General features: G+C 47.7%; 1 protein-coding gene across 1 annotated transcript in view; it reads left to right on the forward strand.

Annotated features, from left to right (window-relative positions):
* Window positions 1-3,646: 3,646 nt before the first annotated feature.
* Window positions 3,647-12,536, forward strand: part of TRIP11 (thyroid hormone receptor interactor 11) — an 83,517-nt gene continuing 74,627 nt past the window's right edge. Inside the window, exons 1-2 of the mRNA XM_034768083.1 lie at window positions 3,647-4,149; window positions 12,458-12,534. Coding sequence (XP_034623974.1) covers window positions 4,011-4,149; window positions 12,458-12,534 — 216 coding nt within the window. The 5' untranslated portion in view covers window positions 3,647-4,010. The remainder of the gene's footprint in view (window positions 4,150-12,457; window positions 12,535-12,536) is intronic.

The raw sequence follows: 12,536 nt of genomic DNA on the forward strand, positions 1-12,536 counted from the left end.
TCCAGCGAGCACGTTATATCCCGAAAGCCTTTTCTCTTAGCTTTCTCTCAGTAAAGCTTTCTTACCAGCCTTCTGTTACTGTCTTCTTGGCTTTCTCTCAGACAGACTCCCCTACGTCAAAACATTTCCACGAGTCAAACCCATAGGGCCAAATGATCAGCTTCTGCTCAGAATGTCCATGTGCCTATATTTTGGGTGCTAATGCTATTGTTTCAGCCACCTGGTTACAATGGCTTCTTTACATTTATCCTATACGTAAAGTGGGGCCATGCCCAACCCATAACTACAAAGTTTAACTCAACAAGTTCATTCACATTACTGAAAAGCTGATTCCACTTTCATAGCTATTTCCGTTTCTAAGGAAAATGAATTTCCTCAGAGAGTGAAGTTCTTTTACTTCACCAAAACTACAGTAGTCATTTTTTTTCACAGCCCCGACAGCATGCCTCAACCCAGATCAGCCACTCTAGAGTTCACTCTGTGCCTATTGAGTTATTGACCTCTCTGTACAGTTAAGATTTCAGTTGTGATGTGTGTGGGGGGAGATGCGGGGTTGTTTTGTTTGTCTCATTTTACAGCATCACTTAACCGCCTACAGCTGTCCCTGAGTAATAACCTGATAACCACTAAAGTGGCTGAATTCAAACCAATCCCAATAAGCCATCCAAATCCCTGGCTAGGTTAGTAACAATATAAATATAAATCTTATACCTGCACCTTATATTGATGCATTGTTTGTAAGACTGTGACTGCTCCCCAATTATGGTGTTTCAGGAATGTCTTTTTATTGTTATGGAAAAGCTGAATGGATATAGTTTCTTTGGGGAGAAGGGCTGTGATTAATTTAAAAAACAAGTCCATGTAGTCTAGGAATGATTTTTTTTTAAAGCTTAATCTTAAACTTAAAAAAATCTAAATATTTCCTGAAAATACCTGTTAGTGTTAGAATTTGTAAATTATTTTTTCTTATACTACCTATATTTAAGGCCTAAATTTCATGACAATATACTATTAATAGGCAAGTATGAGTATCTGGGATAAGTTTCACATTAATCATAGGGTTTTATTGGCCCAGTTTATGCTTTTGGGTGACATGTCTGTCTGAATGTGGGGTAATAGCTTTGTTTGTCTGCATGCCTCTGATGCAGTGTCATTTGCTGACACATCAGTGAATGAACAAGGAGACCAATGAAGTCACAGTCTCATCTGTGAGCTATTCATAGAACAGTACCCAGAAGAACTCTCAGTAATTTTGCAATTACACAAAATATGTATTTTTTTTGTTTGGGTACCAATTAATGATAATGATCAGGCTAATGTATGCTTTCTGGTGAGAGAATGACTGTAATGGGACAAGGATGGCCCTTATAAACTCAGGGTATCTTGTATTAATGATCACTTAATATCCAGTAACATCTGAAAAGCAATTAATCATTTTCCTATATCAACTGTACAGAAGCACCTGTTGTAATAATGACCAGAGACTGGATACAATAAAGTAAATTCAAATAGAGAAACCTTTTATAGGTATTCCCTTTAATGTGACCATTTTTAATTTGAGATTAAATTCTGACAAAGACTGATGCATCAGCGATGAAAATAAGGACAAGTTCCATAGTTTATTGTGGTCAGATCTGCTCTACGTTCTGTATACAAAATTAACGTAGTCCATATTGAATGGATTAAAAACTGGCTAACAGATCTCAAAAAGTAATTGTGAATGGGGATTCATCAGTCAATGGAAGTGTTTCTAGAGGGGATCTGTTCTCTGGTCCAATGCAGTTTAATATCTTTATGAATGATCTGGAAAAAAACAATTAAATCAGTGCTGGTCAAATTTGCAGATGACACAAAAGTTGGTGGAACTGTAAATGATGTAGATGAGCCCAACCAAGATCACTTGATAACATGAGCTGATATGAATAACACATGATTTAACACTGTGAAATGAAAGGTCATCCATCTAAGAACAAAGAACGGAGGTCACATTTATAAGATGGGACTGTGTCCTGGAACAGTGATTCTCAAAAGGACTTCTTTTAGGGGTCATAGCAGCTAACCAACTGAACGTGACCTCTCAGAGCTATGCTGTAGCTAAGAGGGTTAATTACAATCCTTGGGTGTATAAGCAGGGGAATATTAAGAGTAGAGAGGTGATATTACATAAGAACAGCCATACTGGGTCAGACCAAAGGTCCATCTAGCCCAGTATCCTGTCTACCGACAGTGGCCAATGCCAGGTGCCCCAGAGGGAGTAAACCTAACCGGTAATGATCAAGTGATATCACCTCTGTATACAGCATTATTGAGACCCTTACTGGAATATTGTGTCAGGGCTGCAGTCCAAACGTCAAAAAGGATGTTGAAAACTGGAAAAGATTCAGAAAAGAGCTACAAGAAGTTGAGGTCTAGAAAACATGAGTTATAGTGAGAGATTTAAGAAGCCCAATCTATTTAGTTTGGGTAAGAGAAAGTTAATAGGTGACTATCATGATACACCACACACTCTACCTGGGGAAGAGATTTCTGAGAGATGGCGGCTCTTTAATCTAGCAGAAGACATGATGAGATCCAGTGGTTGGAAGCTGAAGCTCAGAAAATTCAGACTATTCAGGTGCACGTTTTTAATGGAGAGGGTAACTATTGGAACAACTATCTAGAGAGTCTAGTTAAGAGTGGATATAATTTTAAAGGATATTCTATAGTTCAAACAGAAAATATGGGCTTGATGCAAAAATTATTGGGTGAGGTTCTTTGATTTGTGTTTTGCTGTGTGTAGCTGGCGTGGTGTGAGAGGGCTCAGGAACTCCCCAGGGGCCAGTGTGTGTGTGACTGGGGGTTTGCCAGGTGACTCCCCAGGGGCCAGGTTTGTGTGTTGCTGGCAGGATGCGAGGGGCTCAGCTCGGGGACTCCCTGGGGGTCAGGTCTGTGTGTAGCTGGCAGGGTGCGAGGGGCTCGGGGACTCCCCGGGAGCCAAGTTTGTGTGTAGCTGGTGGGGGGGTTGGGGACTCCCCAGGGGCCTGGTGTGTGCGTAGCTAGCGGGAGGTGCGGGGACCCTGGGGGGCAGGTTTGGGTGTATCTGGTGGGGGGCGAGGGGGCCCCCGCGGTGCAGGTTTGGGTGTAGCTGGTGGGGGGCGAAGAGACCCCCGGGGAGCAGGTTTGTGTGCAGCTGGTGGGGTGTGAGGGGACCACCCGGGGCCTGGCGTGTGCGTAGCTGGCGGGGGGCGAGGGGACCCCGGGGGGCAGGTTTGTGTGTAGCTGGTGGGGGGTTTGGGGACTCCCCAGGGGCCTGGTGTGTGCGTAGCTGGCGGGGGGCGAGGGGACCCTGGGGGGCAGGTTTGTATGTAGCTGGTGGCGTCTTCGCACAAATGAGAGGAGACCAAGGGCGCCTGGTAGTGGAAGCAGCCAAGGTTGGAGGCCCCGTGCAGCCAGTGCTATGCCTCGCGGTCAGAGTGTCGGTGGCGGACTGTCGGTGAAGCAGAGGCCCCGGCCGGGTGCCCCGGGAGCGAGCTCCGGCGGCAGCACATGCCGCTAACCTACGCCTGGACAGAATATGCTGTTCGACCGCCGCCACTATCCCGAGCGCCTTTGCTGCCGTGTACACGTCCCAGTAATCGTGACGCCGCTCTAGCCTCAGGCAGAGATTCTCTATGGTTATGCAGGGAGTCTGTGTGGGCTCGGAGGTGTCATGGCGTCCGTCGAGGTGGCAGCGCCTGAAGCTGCCGGGAGGAGCCGCTGAATCCGCGCTCCGAGCCGGGGAGGGAGTAATGGCCGGGGCGCTGGGACTCTTTCACTAGGCGCCAGCAGGAGCCCGGTCTTTCCTGAGCGTGCGAGCCGGGCAGGGTGGCAGGAGCCGGCTCTCCGAGCCCAGGCTGCCCAGCCCCCGGGGGAGATAGCGAGCCGGGGCTGAGCTGTTCTGGGGTCCGGCGCCAACCCTGGTGCGGGTGCTGCCTCGGGGAGGCCTCTGGCCAGCGCTGGGGACAGTTGGGGTCCGTTGAGCAGCAGCGGAGATGGCCTCCTGGTTAGGGGGCCTGGGCTCGGGGCTGGGCCAGTCCCTGGGGCAGGTAGGGGGCAGCTTGTCCTCCCTTACCGGCCAGATCTCCAGCTTCACCAAAGACATCCTGCTGGAGGGCACCGAGGAAGTGGGAGGTAAGAGAGGGCCTGGGGGGGAGGGGAGGAGAGTTGCTGCGACGGCTATCGGGGTGCCAACTAACACGGCTACCCCTCTAATACTTAACCCGCTGCGATGAGTGTGGGGCCGGGGGACACTGAGTGCTGGGGAAAGATTTTCATCTCTATGGGCTGTGAGGCTTTATATGTGTGTTTAGTACCATGTACTCATCTGATAGCATATTAATGATAATTAATAACTAAGAGATGTAGCAATTGTTGTAAATGGGTAACAGTTCATTTAGGACTGTGACCATCTAGACTACCTGAATTTAGAGATAAACATGACTGAGATTTTAAGTGTCTTACTGGAGTATACCAGTTTAATGAGAGAATTGCTACCTTCATTTTCCTTTTTTTAATAATAATAAAGAGAAATAAAATGTTTAGTGGTAGTGGAGTTTGTTGTTACACCTGTTGGAGTTGGTGCAGAGTAGCATTAACACTGCTGATCAAAACAACCATAATTTGCCGTGACAAATTACTTCTATGTGTTTTTTTCTGGAAGGGCCATATGCTTGGGCTCTCTCTCTTTCCCCCTCCCCCCCCTTTTTTTTTTCCTCTCAAGTTCTTATTCTGTGCACATCACACTATCTGGGCTCTGTGGAGAATAAACTTAGCAAAGCAAGCTATGTATAGTATAAACTTATTTAGAGGTATATATATTGCAAAAGTTATTGGCATGTGTCCTGTTCCTGTTCTGATTTTGTTGTCCTGAAGTGTTGGAATTACATTAGGGTACTTTGTTGACCAGGTTTGAAAGCATATCAAACTTGTCTTTGGCTTATTATATTTATTCAGTTTATCTACAGCTTGGCTTGATCGGTTCCATTTAGAATGGGGGAAGTTTTCTAAATCTGCAAACAAATTGCTAGTTCAGTATTTTCCACATATGTATGAGATTGTAAGTCTGACGTGTCTCCCAGGCAAGGCTTTAATATAATTGAATTTTTTCTTATTTATATTACAGTAGTGCCCAAAAAATCCAATCAAGATCGGAGCCCATTGCATTAAGTACAACAAAATAGGAAAACACAGTCATTGTCTGAAAGCACTTACAATCTAAAATGATAAAAAGAGGCAAAGGGGGAACAAAAGGGATGTAATGTACAAGCAAAGTGATCAGTTCAGTGACAGTCATACACCGTGTTAATTCTGTGTCTGTTTTAGTATTGGTGTTTAATTTTTCCAAGGCATTTAAGCTTTTTAAATTAAACGTTTGACTTTGCCTGTTATAGCTACACCTCTACCTTGATATCACGCTACCCGATATAACACGAATTCGGATATAACACGGTAAAGCAGTGCTCCGGGCGGGCGGGGCTGCGCACTCCAGTGGATCAAAGCAAGTTCAATATAATGCAGTTTTACCTATAACGCAGTAAGATTTTTTGGCTCCTGAGGACAGCGTTCTATCGAGGTAGAGGTGTATCTGCCTAACATGGTGAAAATATACATACATTAATATAGTTAACATATTACATCTGAAAATTATGGCTTTGTTAGAAAAATACTCTTTAATTGAAGCCTTTGTGATTTTAATGGTTGTGTTACTACCAATAGTAGGACCAGAATTTGGAATTAAATAACATAATCTCACAAGTTTTATCTTATGAAGTAGGTAATCAGCAAAGTAGGAATTCTCTGCAGGCAGGCTGTTCCAATATTAAGTGCCTCCAGTATTAAGTGGGATGAAGATATTTTGATTACAGGACTGCCAATATAAAAATGCTCCAAAAGAGAGAGGAGTTTGTTCTGATGGCTGCAATATACTCTGAGAAAAGATTGTCTATTTCCCTCTACTCTGAAATATCTACTTACAGTTTTAGATTTAATAATTGTTTTAACATTCCCAAGCTTATATTATAATACAAGCTTTGTTATCTGCATGTTGGAGGAATGGGGGGTGTCAGTAAGTCATTCAGGTTAACCAAGAGGGAGAGAGTTTGGGCGTAGGAGGGGGCTCAGAGCTAGGGGTTGGGTACGGGAGGGGGTGCCAGATCCGGGCGGCGCTCACCTCAGGCGGTTCCCCTGCTGCTCCTAGGTGGAGGTGCGGCTAGATGGCTCTGCGTGCTGCCTCTGCCTGCAGGCACTGATCCCGCAGCTCCCATTGGCCGTGGTTCCTGGCCAATGGGAGCTGCGGAGCCAGCACGTGGGGCAGCGCGCAGAGCCGCTTAGCCATGCCTCTACCTAGGAGCAGCAGGGACATGTCATTTGCGGGGAGCTGCCCGAGGTGAGCGCCATCCAGGTCCGGCACCCCACACTTCTTCCCGTGCCTCAACACCCTCCCCCGAGCCATCTCCCACACCCAAACTCCCTCCCCGAGCCCACGCCCTGCACCTGCTCCCACATTCCGACTCCCTCATGTCCGTTCCTCCACCTAGGAGCAGCAGGGACATGTTGTTTCCGGGAAGCCATGCGGAGCCAGGTAGGGAGCCTGCTGGCCCTGCGCCAACCGGACCATAAACTGGACTTTCAATGAGGATCAGAAATACCGGTTTATAGAGCTTTCCGGTTGGTAAAATGCCATATAACAGCTATTACTGTAATTTGATTTGGAACCACATTTCACTTAAATGGATGCATCATCATGGACCATTCTTCTGTTACCTGGAAGTAGTACTAAGAGAGATGCAGGATTCAAACTTCTTTGAATAAAGAGTTGACAGTTCTTTTACTATGTTTGTATGCTGTCAGTGTGTGTTGCGCCTGTTCTTTTAATATGGAGATATACCTATCTCATAGAACTGGAAGGGACCTTGAAAGGTCATTGAGTCCAGTCCCCTGCCTTCACAGCAGGACCAAGTACCATCCCTGACAGATTTTTGCCTCAGATCATTTGCCTAAATGGCCCCCTCAAGGATTGAATTTACAACCGTGGGTTTAGCAGGTCATTGCTCAAACCACTGAGCTATTCCTCACACCCTTCTGCCCAATGGTGCCTTTGGAAATATGATGTTTCAGCTCAGTGAGAATTCTTTCCATAAATATTTATGTAACCCTTCTGCCACATAGAGCCAGCAGCAGCGAGGGCCAGGTTCAATATCTAGGGGTTCCTTTTCAACAATACAACACACAACTTCTCGAGCCCCCATCCAGAAACCTGGGAAAATTATACACCATCCCAGGGCACCTCTGAGAGGCAATATTTCCCCACTCGCAAGCACAGAGTCTGAGTGTAGAAAAGAAACTTTTAATGAAAAGAGGGAAGTCAACCGACAGTAATTAGGGAAAATGCCACAATCAGGATTCATAATCGTAAAATTGTGAGCAGGACACCTACTCCAGAGTGCATGGGGCAGTGCCTTCTGTCTCATGTTCTTGAGTTCTACAACCAAAAATTCCTTTTCTGTGCCCTTCGCTGCTCCCTCACCATACCCCACTCACCGTGGTTGTCCTTGGTAAGTGAGGACCCAGGATTCAGAGGTGCATCTGTCTGAGTTCTCCCACCCAGGGAAAAAGGCACCTTGCTTTCTCAGCCATCTAAGCACTTGCTCTGGCTAGCTGCCTGCCAGCTGCTCATTCCTTTCTGGTGGCTGCCAGCTTTTTCCACTCCACTCACCAGCCACCATTCCACTTGCTGGTCACCTTCTACCACCTGCCTCTCTTCTGTGATCTTGGCAGGTCAGTCTCTTGAGGTTTTCTCCCAGCTCTTGGTGATATCTCTTAGGCCTTGGCTACACTTGCAGCTGTACAGCGCTGTGAGTTAAACCAGTCTTCCTACAGCTGAGTAGGGAAAGCGCTGCAGTCTGTCCACATTGACAGCTGCCGGCACACTGTCGTGGCCACATTTGCAGCAATTGCAGCGCCATTGGGAGCGGTGCATTATGGGCAGCTATCCCACAGAGCATCTCTTCCCATTCTGGCACCGTGGGTTGTGGGAAGGGGGCGTGGGTGTGGGGGATTCTGGGTCCTGTCCCAATGCCCTGTGATGCATCGCTTTGCATCCCAGAAATCCTTTTGTTTCTGTCCACCTTTGGCACCATCTTTCAACGGTTTCTATGCAGCGTGATCTGTCTGCGGGAAATAGAGTCCGAACTGCTGAGGCGTATGCTGACGAGTCTCGCCAGCACGTCACGTTTGGCTGTCGAACTATTCCTTAAGATCCAAAGTGACAGTGAGAGTGAGGAGTCCGACGATGCTATCGAGCTGCGTAACGCGTACGACACGAAATTGCTTGTGACATTCATGGACATGCTCAGCACTGTGGAACACCGCTTTTGGGCTCGGGAAACAAGCACAGAGTGGTGGGATCACATCGTCATGGAAGTCTGGGATGATGAGCAGTGGCTGCAGAACTTTCGGATGAGAAAAGCCACTTTCATGGGACTGTGTGAGGAGCTCGCCCCCACCCTGCGGCGCAAGCACACGAGATAGAGAGCTGCCCTGCCAGTGGAGAAGCAGGTGGCTATTGCAATCTGGAAGCTGGCAACTCCAGACAGCTACTGGGCGGTCGCAAACCAGTTTGGAGTGGGAAAGTCGACCGTTGGAATCATGTTGATGCAAGTTTGCAGGGCCATTAATCGCATCCTACTTAGAAGAACCGTGACTCTGGGTAACATGCAGGACATTGTGGATGGCTTTGCACAAATGGGTTTCCCTAACTGTGGAGGGGCGATAGATGGGATGTACATTCCTATTCTGCCACCACCCCACCTAGCATCCAAGTACGTTAATTGGAAGGGGTATTTCTGTATGGTTCTTCAGGTGCTTGTGGATTACTGTGGGCGTTTCATTGACATTAACACAGGCTGGCCAAGAAAGGTGCATGACGCACGCATCTTTCGGAACACTTGGCTGTTCAGGAAGCTGCAGGCCGGGAGTTTTTTCCCAGAGCGGAAGATCACAGTAGGAGAAGTTGAAATGCCCATTGTGATCCTTGGAGACCCCGCTTACCCATTCACGCCATGGCTCATGAAACCCTTCACAGGGAGCCTTGACAGCCGCAAGGAACAGTTCAACTACAGGCTGAGCCGGTGCCGAATGACTGTAGAGTGTGCTTTTGGCTCTTTAAAGGGCCGCTGGCGATCTCTGTATGGGAAGCTGGACTTGGCCGAACACAGCATCCCCGCGGTTATATCTGCGTGCTGTACCCTCCATAATATTTGTGAAGGGAAGGGTGAAAGCTTCACTCAGGCATGGACCTCCAAGGTTGAACACCTGGAGGCTGAATTTGCATAGCCAGAGAGCAGGGCTATTACAGGGGCCCAGCGCGGGGTTGCAAGGATTAGGGATGCCTTGAGGGAGCAATTTGAGGCTGAAAACCAGCAGTGATATCTGGTGCCCTGCACGGGAGTGAAGTGCAGTAGTTCCAATCTTTAGGAATCGGTGTTTGCTAAGCAGACTTGCAATGCCTGTTTATTTCCTGGGCTAAGGAATCTTTTACTTTATGCATTAATAAAGAATGTTTTCAAAGCCAAAAAATCCATTTATTGAAAAGAAAATTTATTTATTGAAAAGAAACACAACTGCTTGGGAATCGGCAAGGGGGTGGAATGGGGAACGGTACAATCACAGATTCGCATATGTCCTGTCTCGTATGCTGTGCAGTGAGTGCTGCACTTCAGGACAGCTATACTGCCTGGTGATGGGGGTTGAGTGCAGAGAGTAAGGGTCATGGTTTTCAGGGCTGGGTGGTGAAGATACTGGTGTTGGAGGCAGCTGGTGGTGTGAAGAACCCGGAAGTTGGGGAAAGTGGGTTGGAGGTAACAGTGGGGCACAAGGCAAAGAGTTTTGGGACAAGGGCGGTGCGGGGGAGGGGCGTTTGTGGTACTGCTCCTTCTGCATGGCTATGAGCTCCTGGATAGCGTCTGCTTGGCGCTCCAGGATGCTTATGAGCCGATCCATGCTTTGCTGCTGGTGCTCCGTGCTTTGCCGCCGGTGCGCTGCGTTTTCCTGGCGGATCCTGCTTTCTCTCTCCCTCCAGTTCTGTGCTTTTTCATTCTCTTTAATAGATTGCCGCATCACTTCTTGCAGCATGGCTTCTTTGGTTTTTCGCGGTCTCTTCCTGAGTCTTTGCAGTCTCTGAGCAGGCGATAAGAGGGACGGCTGAGGTCTCAGGTTGTTGCAGCTGTATAGGCAAAATGCAACATTTAACAGAGGCAGCATTGTTTATAGCAGACAGAGTAATGATTTCCCCCGCACTTAAGGAGGGCACACACAGGGTCTACACAATAGCATAATTTTCCCGTCCCAAACAGAGCGCACATAACCCACGGGAGCCTCAAAATGGTGAGTAAGGGGGACTGATTGTTTCAGGGCTGTACTGTCCTCTGGGTTTCAGTGACTTGGGGAGAGCCAACAGCTGCAGGGGGCACCTACACTGAACACTGTCCTAACATTTTCCACAGGAGTTCGTCCTGGACGATATCTCGCTGCTGAGGGTGACCTGGGAAGCAAGGGCGGGTCTTCTACTGCAATGCGGCTTCTGCCCTGGCCCATATGCAGCTTGCCTGTGTGCAGCAAAGTTCCCCCCGCCCCTTGCGGCACAGTGGCGCAGACACATTAGCCAGGCTGGGCCAAGGACCATGGTGGCTCTCCCGATAAACCTGCGCAAGCACATTGCACACGTTCTGGATGAGACATTCGAAGAGATTACCGAGGCTGATTACCGCGATGTGATAAACCACATCAATGCACTATTCCGCATCTAGGCATGCATGCCTAACCCTCCTCTCCCAAAGAGCCCGCACCGAAAAAATTCCTTCCCGAAAAAATAAAACCGCTTACCAGGAACCTACTCTTCTGTTTGTCCTCCACCAAGTACCGGCCGCTGCGACTGGCTGCTTTCCTCCTGGCTCGAGAAGAGCTCTTGGCTGCATGCCTCCAGGGATTCCGGGGTGTCTCCATCTGCCCCACCACCCTCACTCCCGTTCTCCTCCTCCTCCTTCTCCTCCCACCCCAGCTCTGAAGTGTCCATGGTGGTTCTCAGAGTGGAGGTGGGGTTAACCCCAAGTATTGCATCCAGCTCTTTGTAGAATTGGCAGGTCGCGGGGGGAGCACCCGAACGGCCGTTTGCGTCGCGGGCTATGCGGTAGGCACTCCGCAGCCCCTTCACTTTAATCCTGCACTGCAGGGAGTCCTGGTCATGGCCCCTTTCCATCATGTCCTTTGATACCTTCCCGAAGGTATCGTAATTCCTATGGCTGGAGCGCAGCTGGGACTGGACACCTTCCTCCCCCCAAACACTGATGAGGTCCAGCAACTCGCCATTGCTCCATGCTGGGGCTCGCTTGGCGCATGGAGACATGGTCACCTGGAAAGATTTGCTGATAGCACTCCACGCCACGCCTGGGTGAGCAAACAGGAAGGGGATTTTTAAAATTCCCGGGGAATTTTAAGGGAGGGTCACATGGTTGGTTACCTGAAGCCAGGGCAGTAGAGTTTGAACTGATGACCAGAGTGGCTAGAACAGGCATTGTGGGATACTGCCGAATACTTCTGGAGGCCAGTCACAGCGCATTGGGCGGCCACGATGGCGCCGCAGCGCTGCAGCGGCGGCGCAATACACACTATTCCTCTTGGGGAGGTGGAGTACATGCAGCTCTACAGCCACGGAGATACAGCGCTGCTAATGCCTTGCCAGTGTGGACGGGGAGTGAGTTACAGCGCTGGGGGCGGTTTTATTTCGCTGTAACTCGCAAGTGTAGCCAAGGCCTGAGGCTGGGCAGAATTGCTGTTCCACCACAAGTGATTGTAAGCTCTTTTGAGCACTTAAAATAACAAAAGGTTCCTAATGTACCTTCATCTATAGTACTGTGCTTTTTCTAATTTTGGTTGTCTCCCTTCAGGAAAGGTATAGTAAATTGAAAAAAACTCAAACAAGTGGGACAAAAATTTAGAGGAAACTTGAGATTTATATGTTTTGTGTTGCAAAAATATGATAAGAGGAATTTCATTGAGGTGTTTAAAATTATAAAGGGTACAGTAAAATAGAACATTTAAATAGTAGTTTTAGATGCAACAGGAATAAATTTACAGTTTGTTACAGTTTGCCATTGGTTCCAAGAAGTTTCTTTAAAAAAAGCCTAGATAACAGAAAATATTCCAAAATCCTGAATTTAAGAGGTTTTTTGCACTGTAGTCCATAAAATGTTTTTAAAAGATAGAAAGGAAAATAATTAATACATTATGGAGTAATAATATGTAACTAAGCCAAATAAAGACTTTAAAATATTCTCTTTACCTGAGAATGCTATTTTGTCTCTCTTCCTGGGGAATTGTCACAGCCCAATTCAGATGAGCACAATGTGAGTGATTTATTTATTTATTTTTTTAAATCGTTCAGATGCACCAACAGAACACCAAGTATCCAGTTCTAGGCTAAGAGAAATAGAAAGTACTCATGCAACACAGAGATTGGAGGT

Source organism: Trachemys scripta, chromosome 4 (genome assembly GCF_013100865.1).
Source record: "Trachemys scripta elegans isolate TJP31775 chromosome 4, CAS_Tse_1.0, whole genome shotgun sequence".
In the NCBI taxonomy this organism is placed as follows: Eukaryota; Metazoa; Chordata; order Testudines; family Emydidae; genus Trachemys; species Trachemys scripta.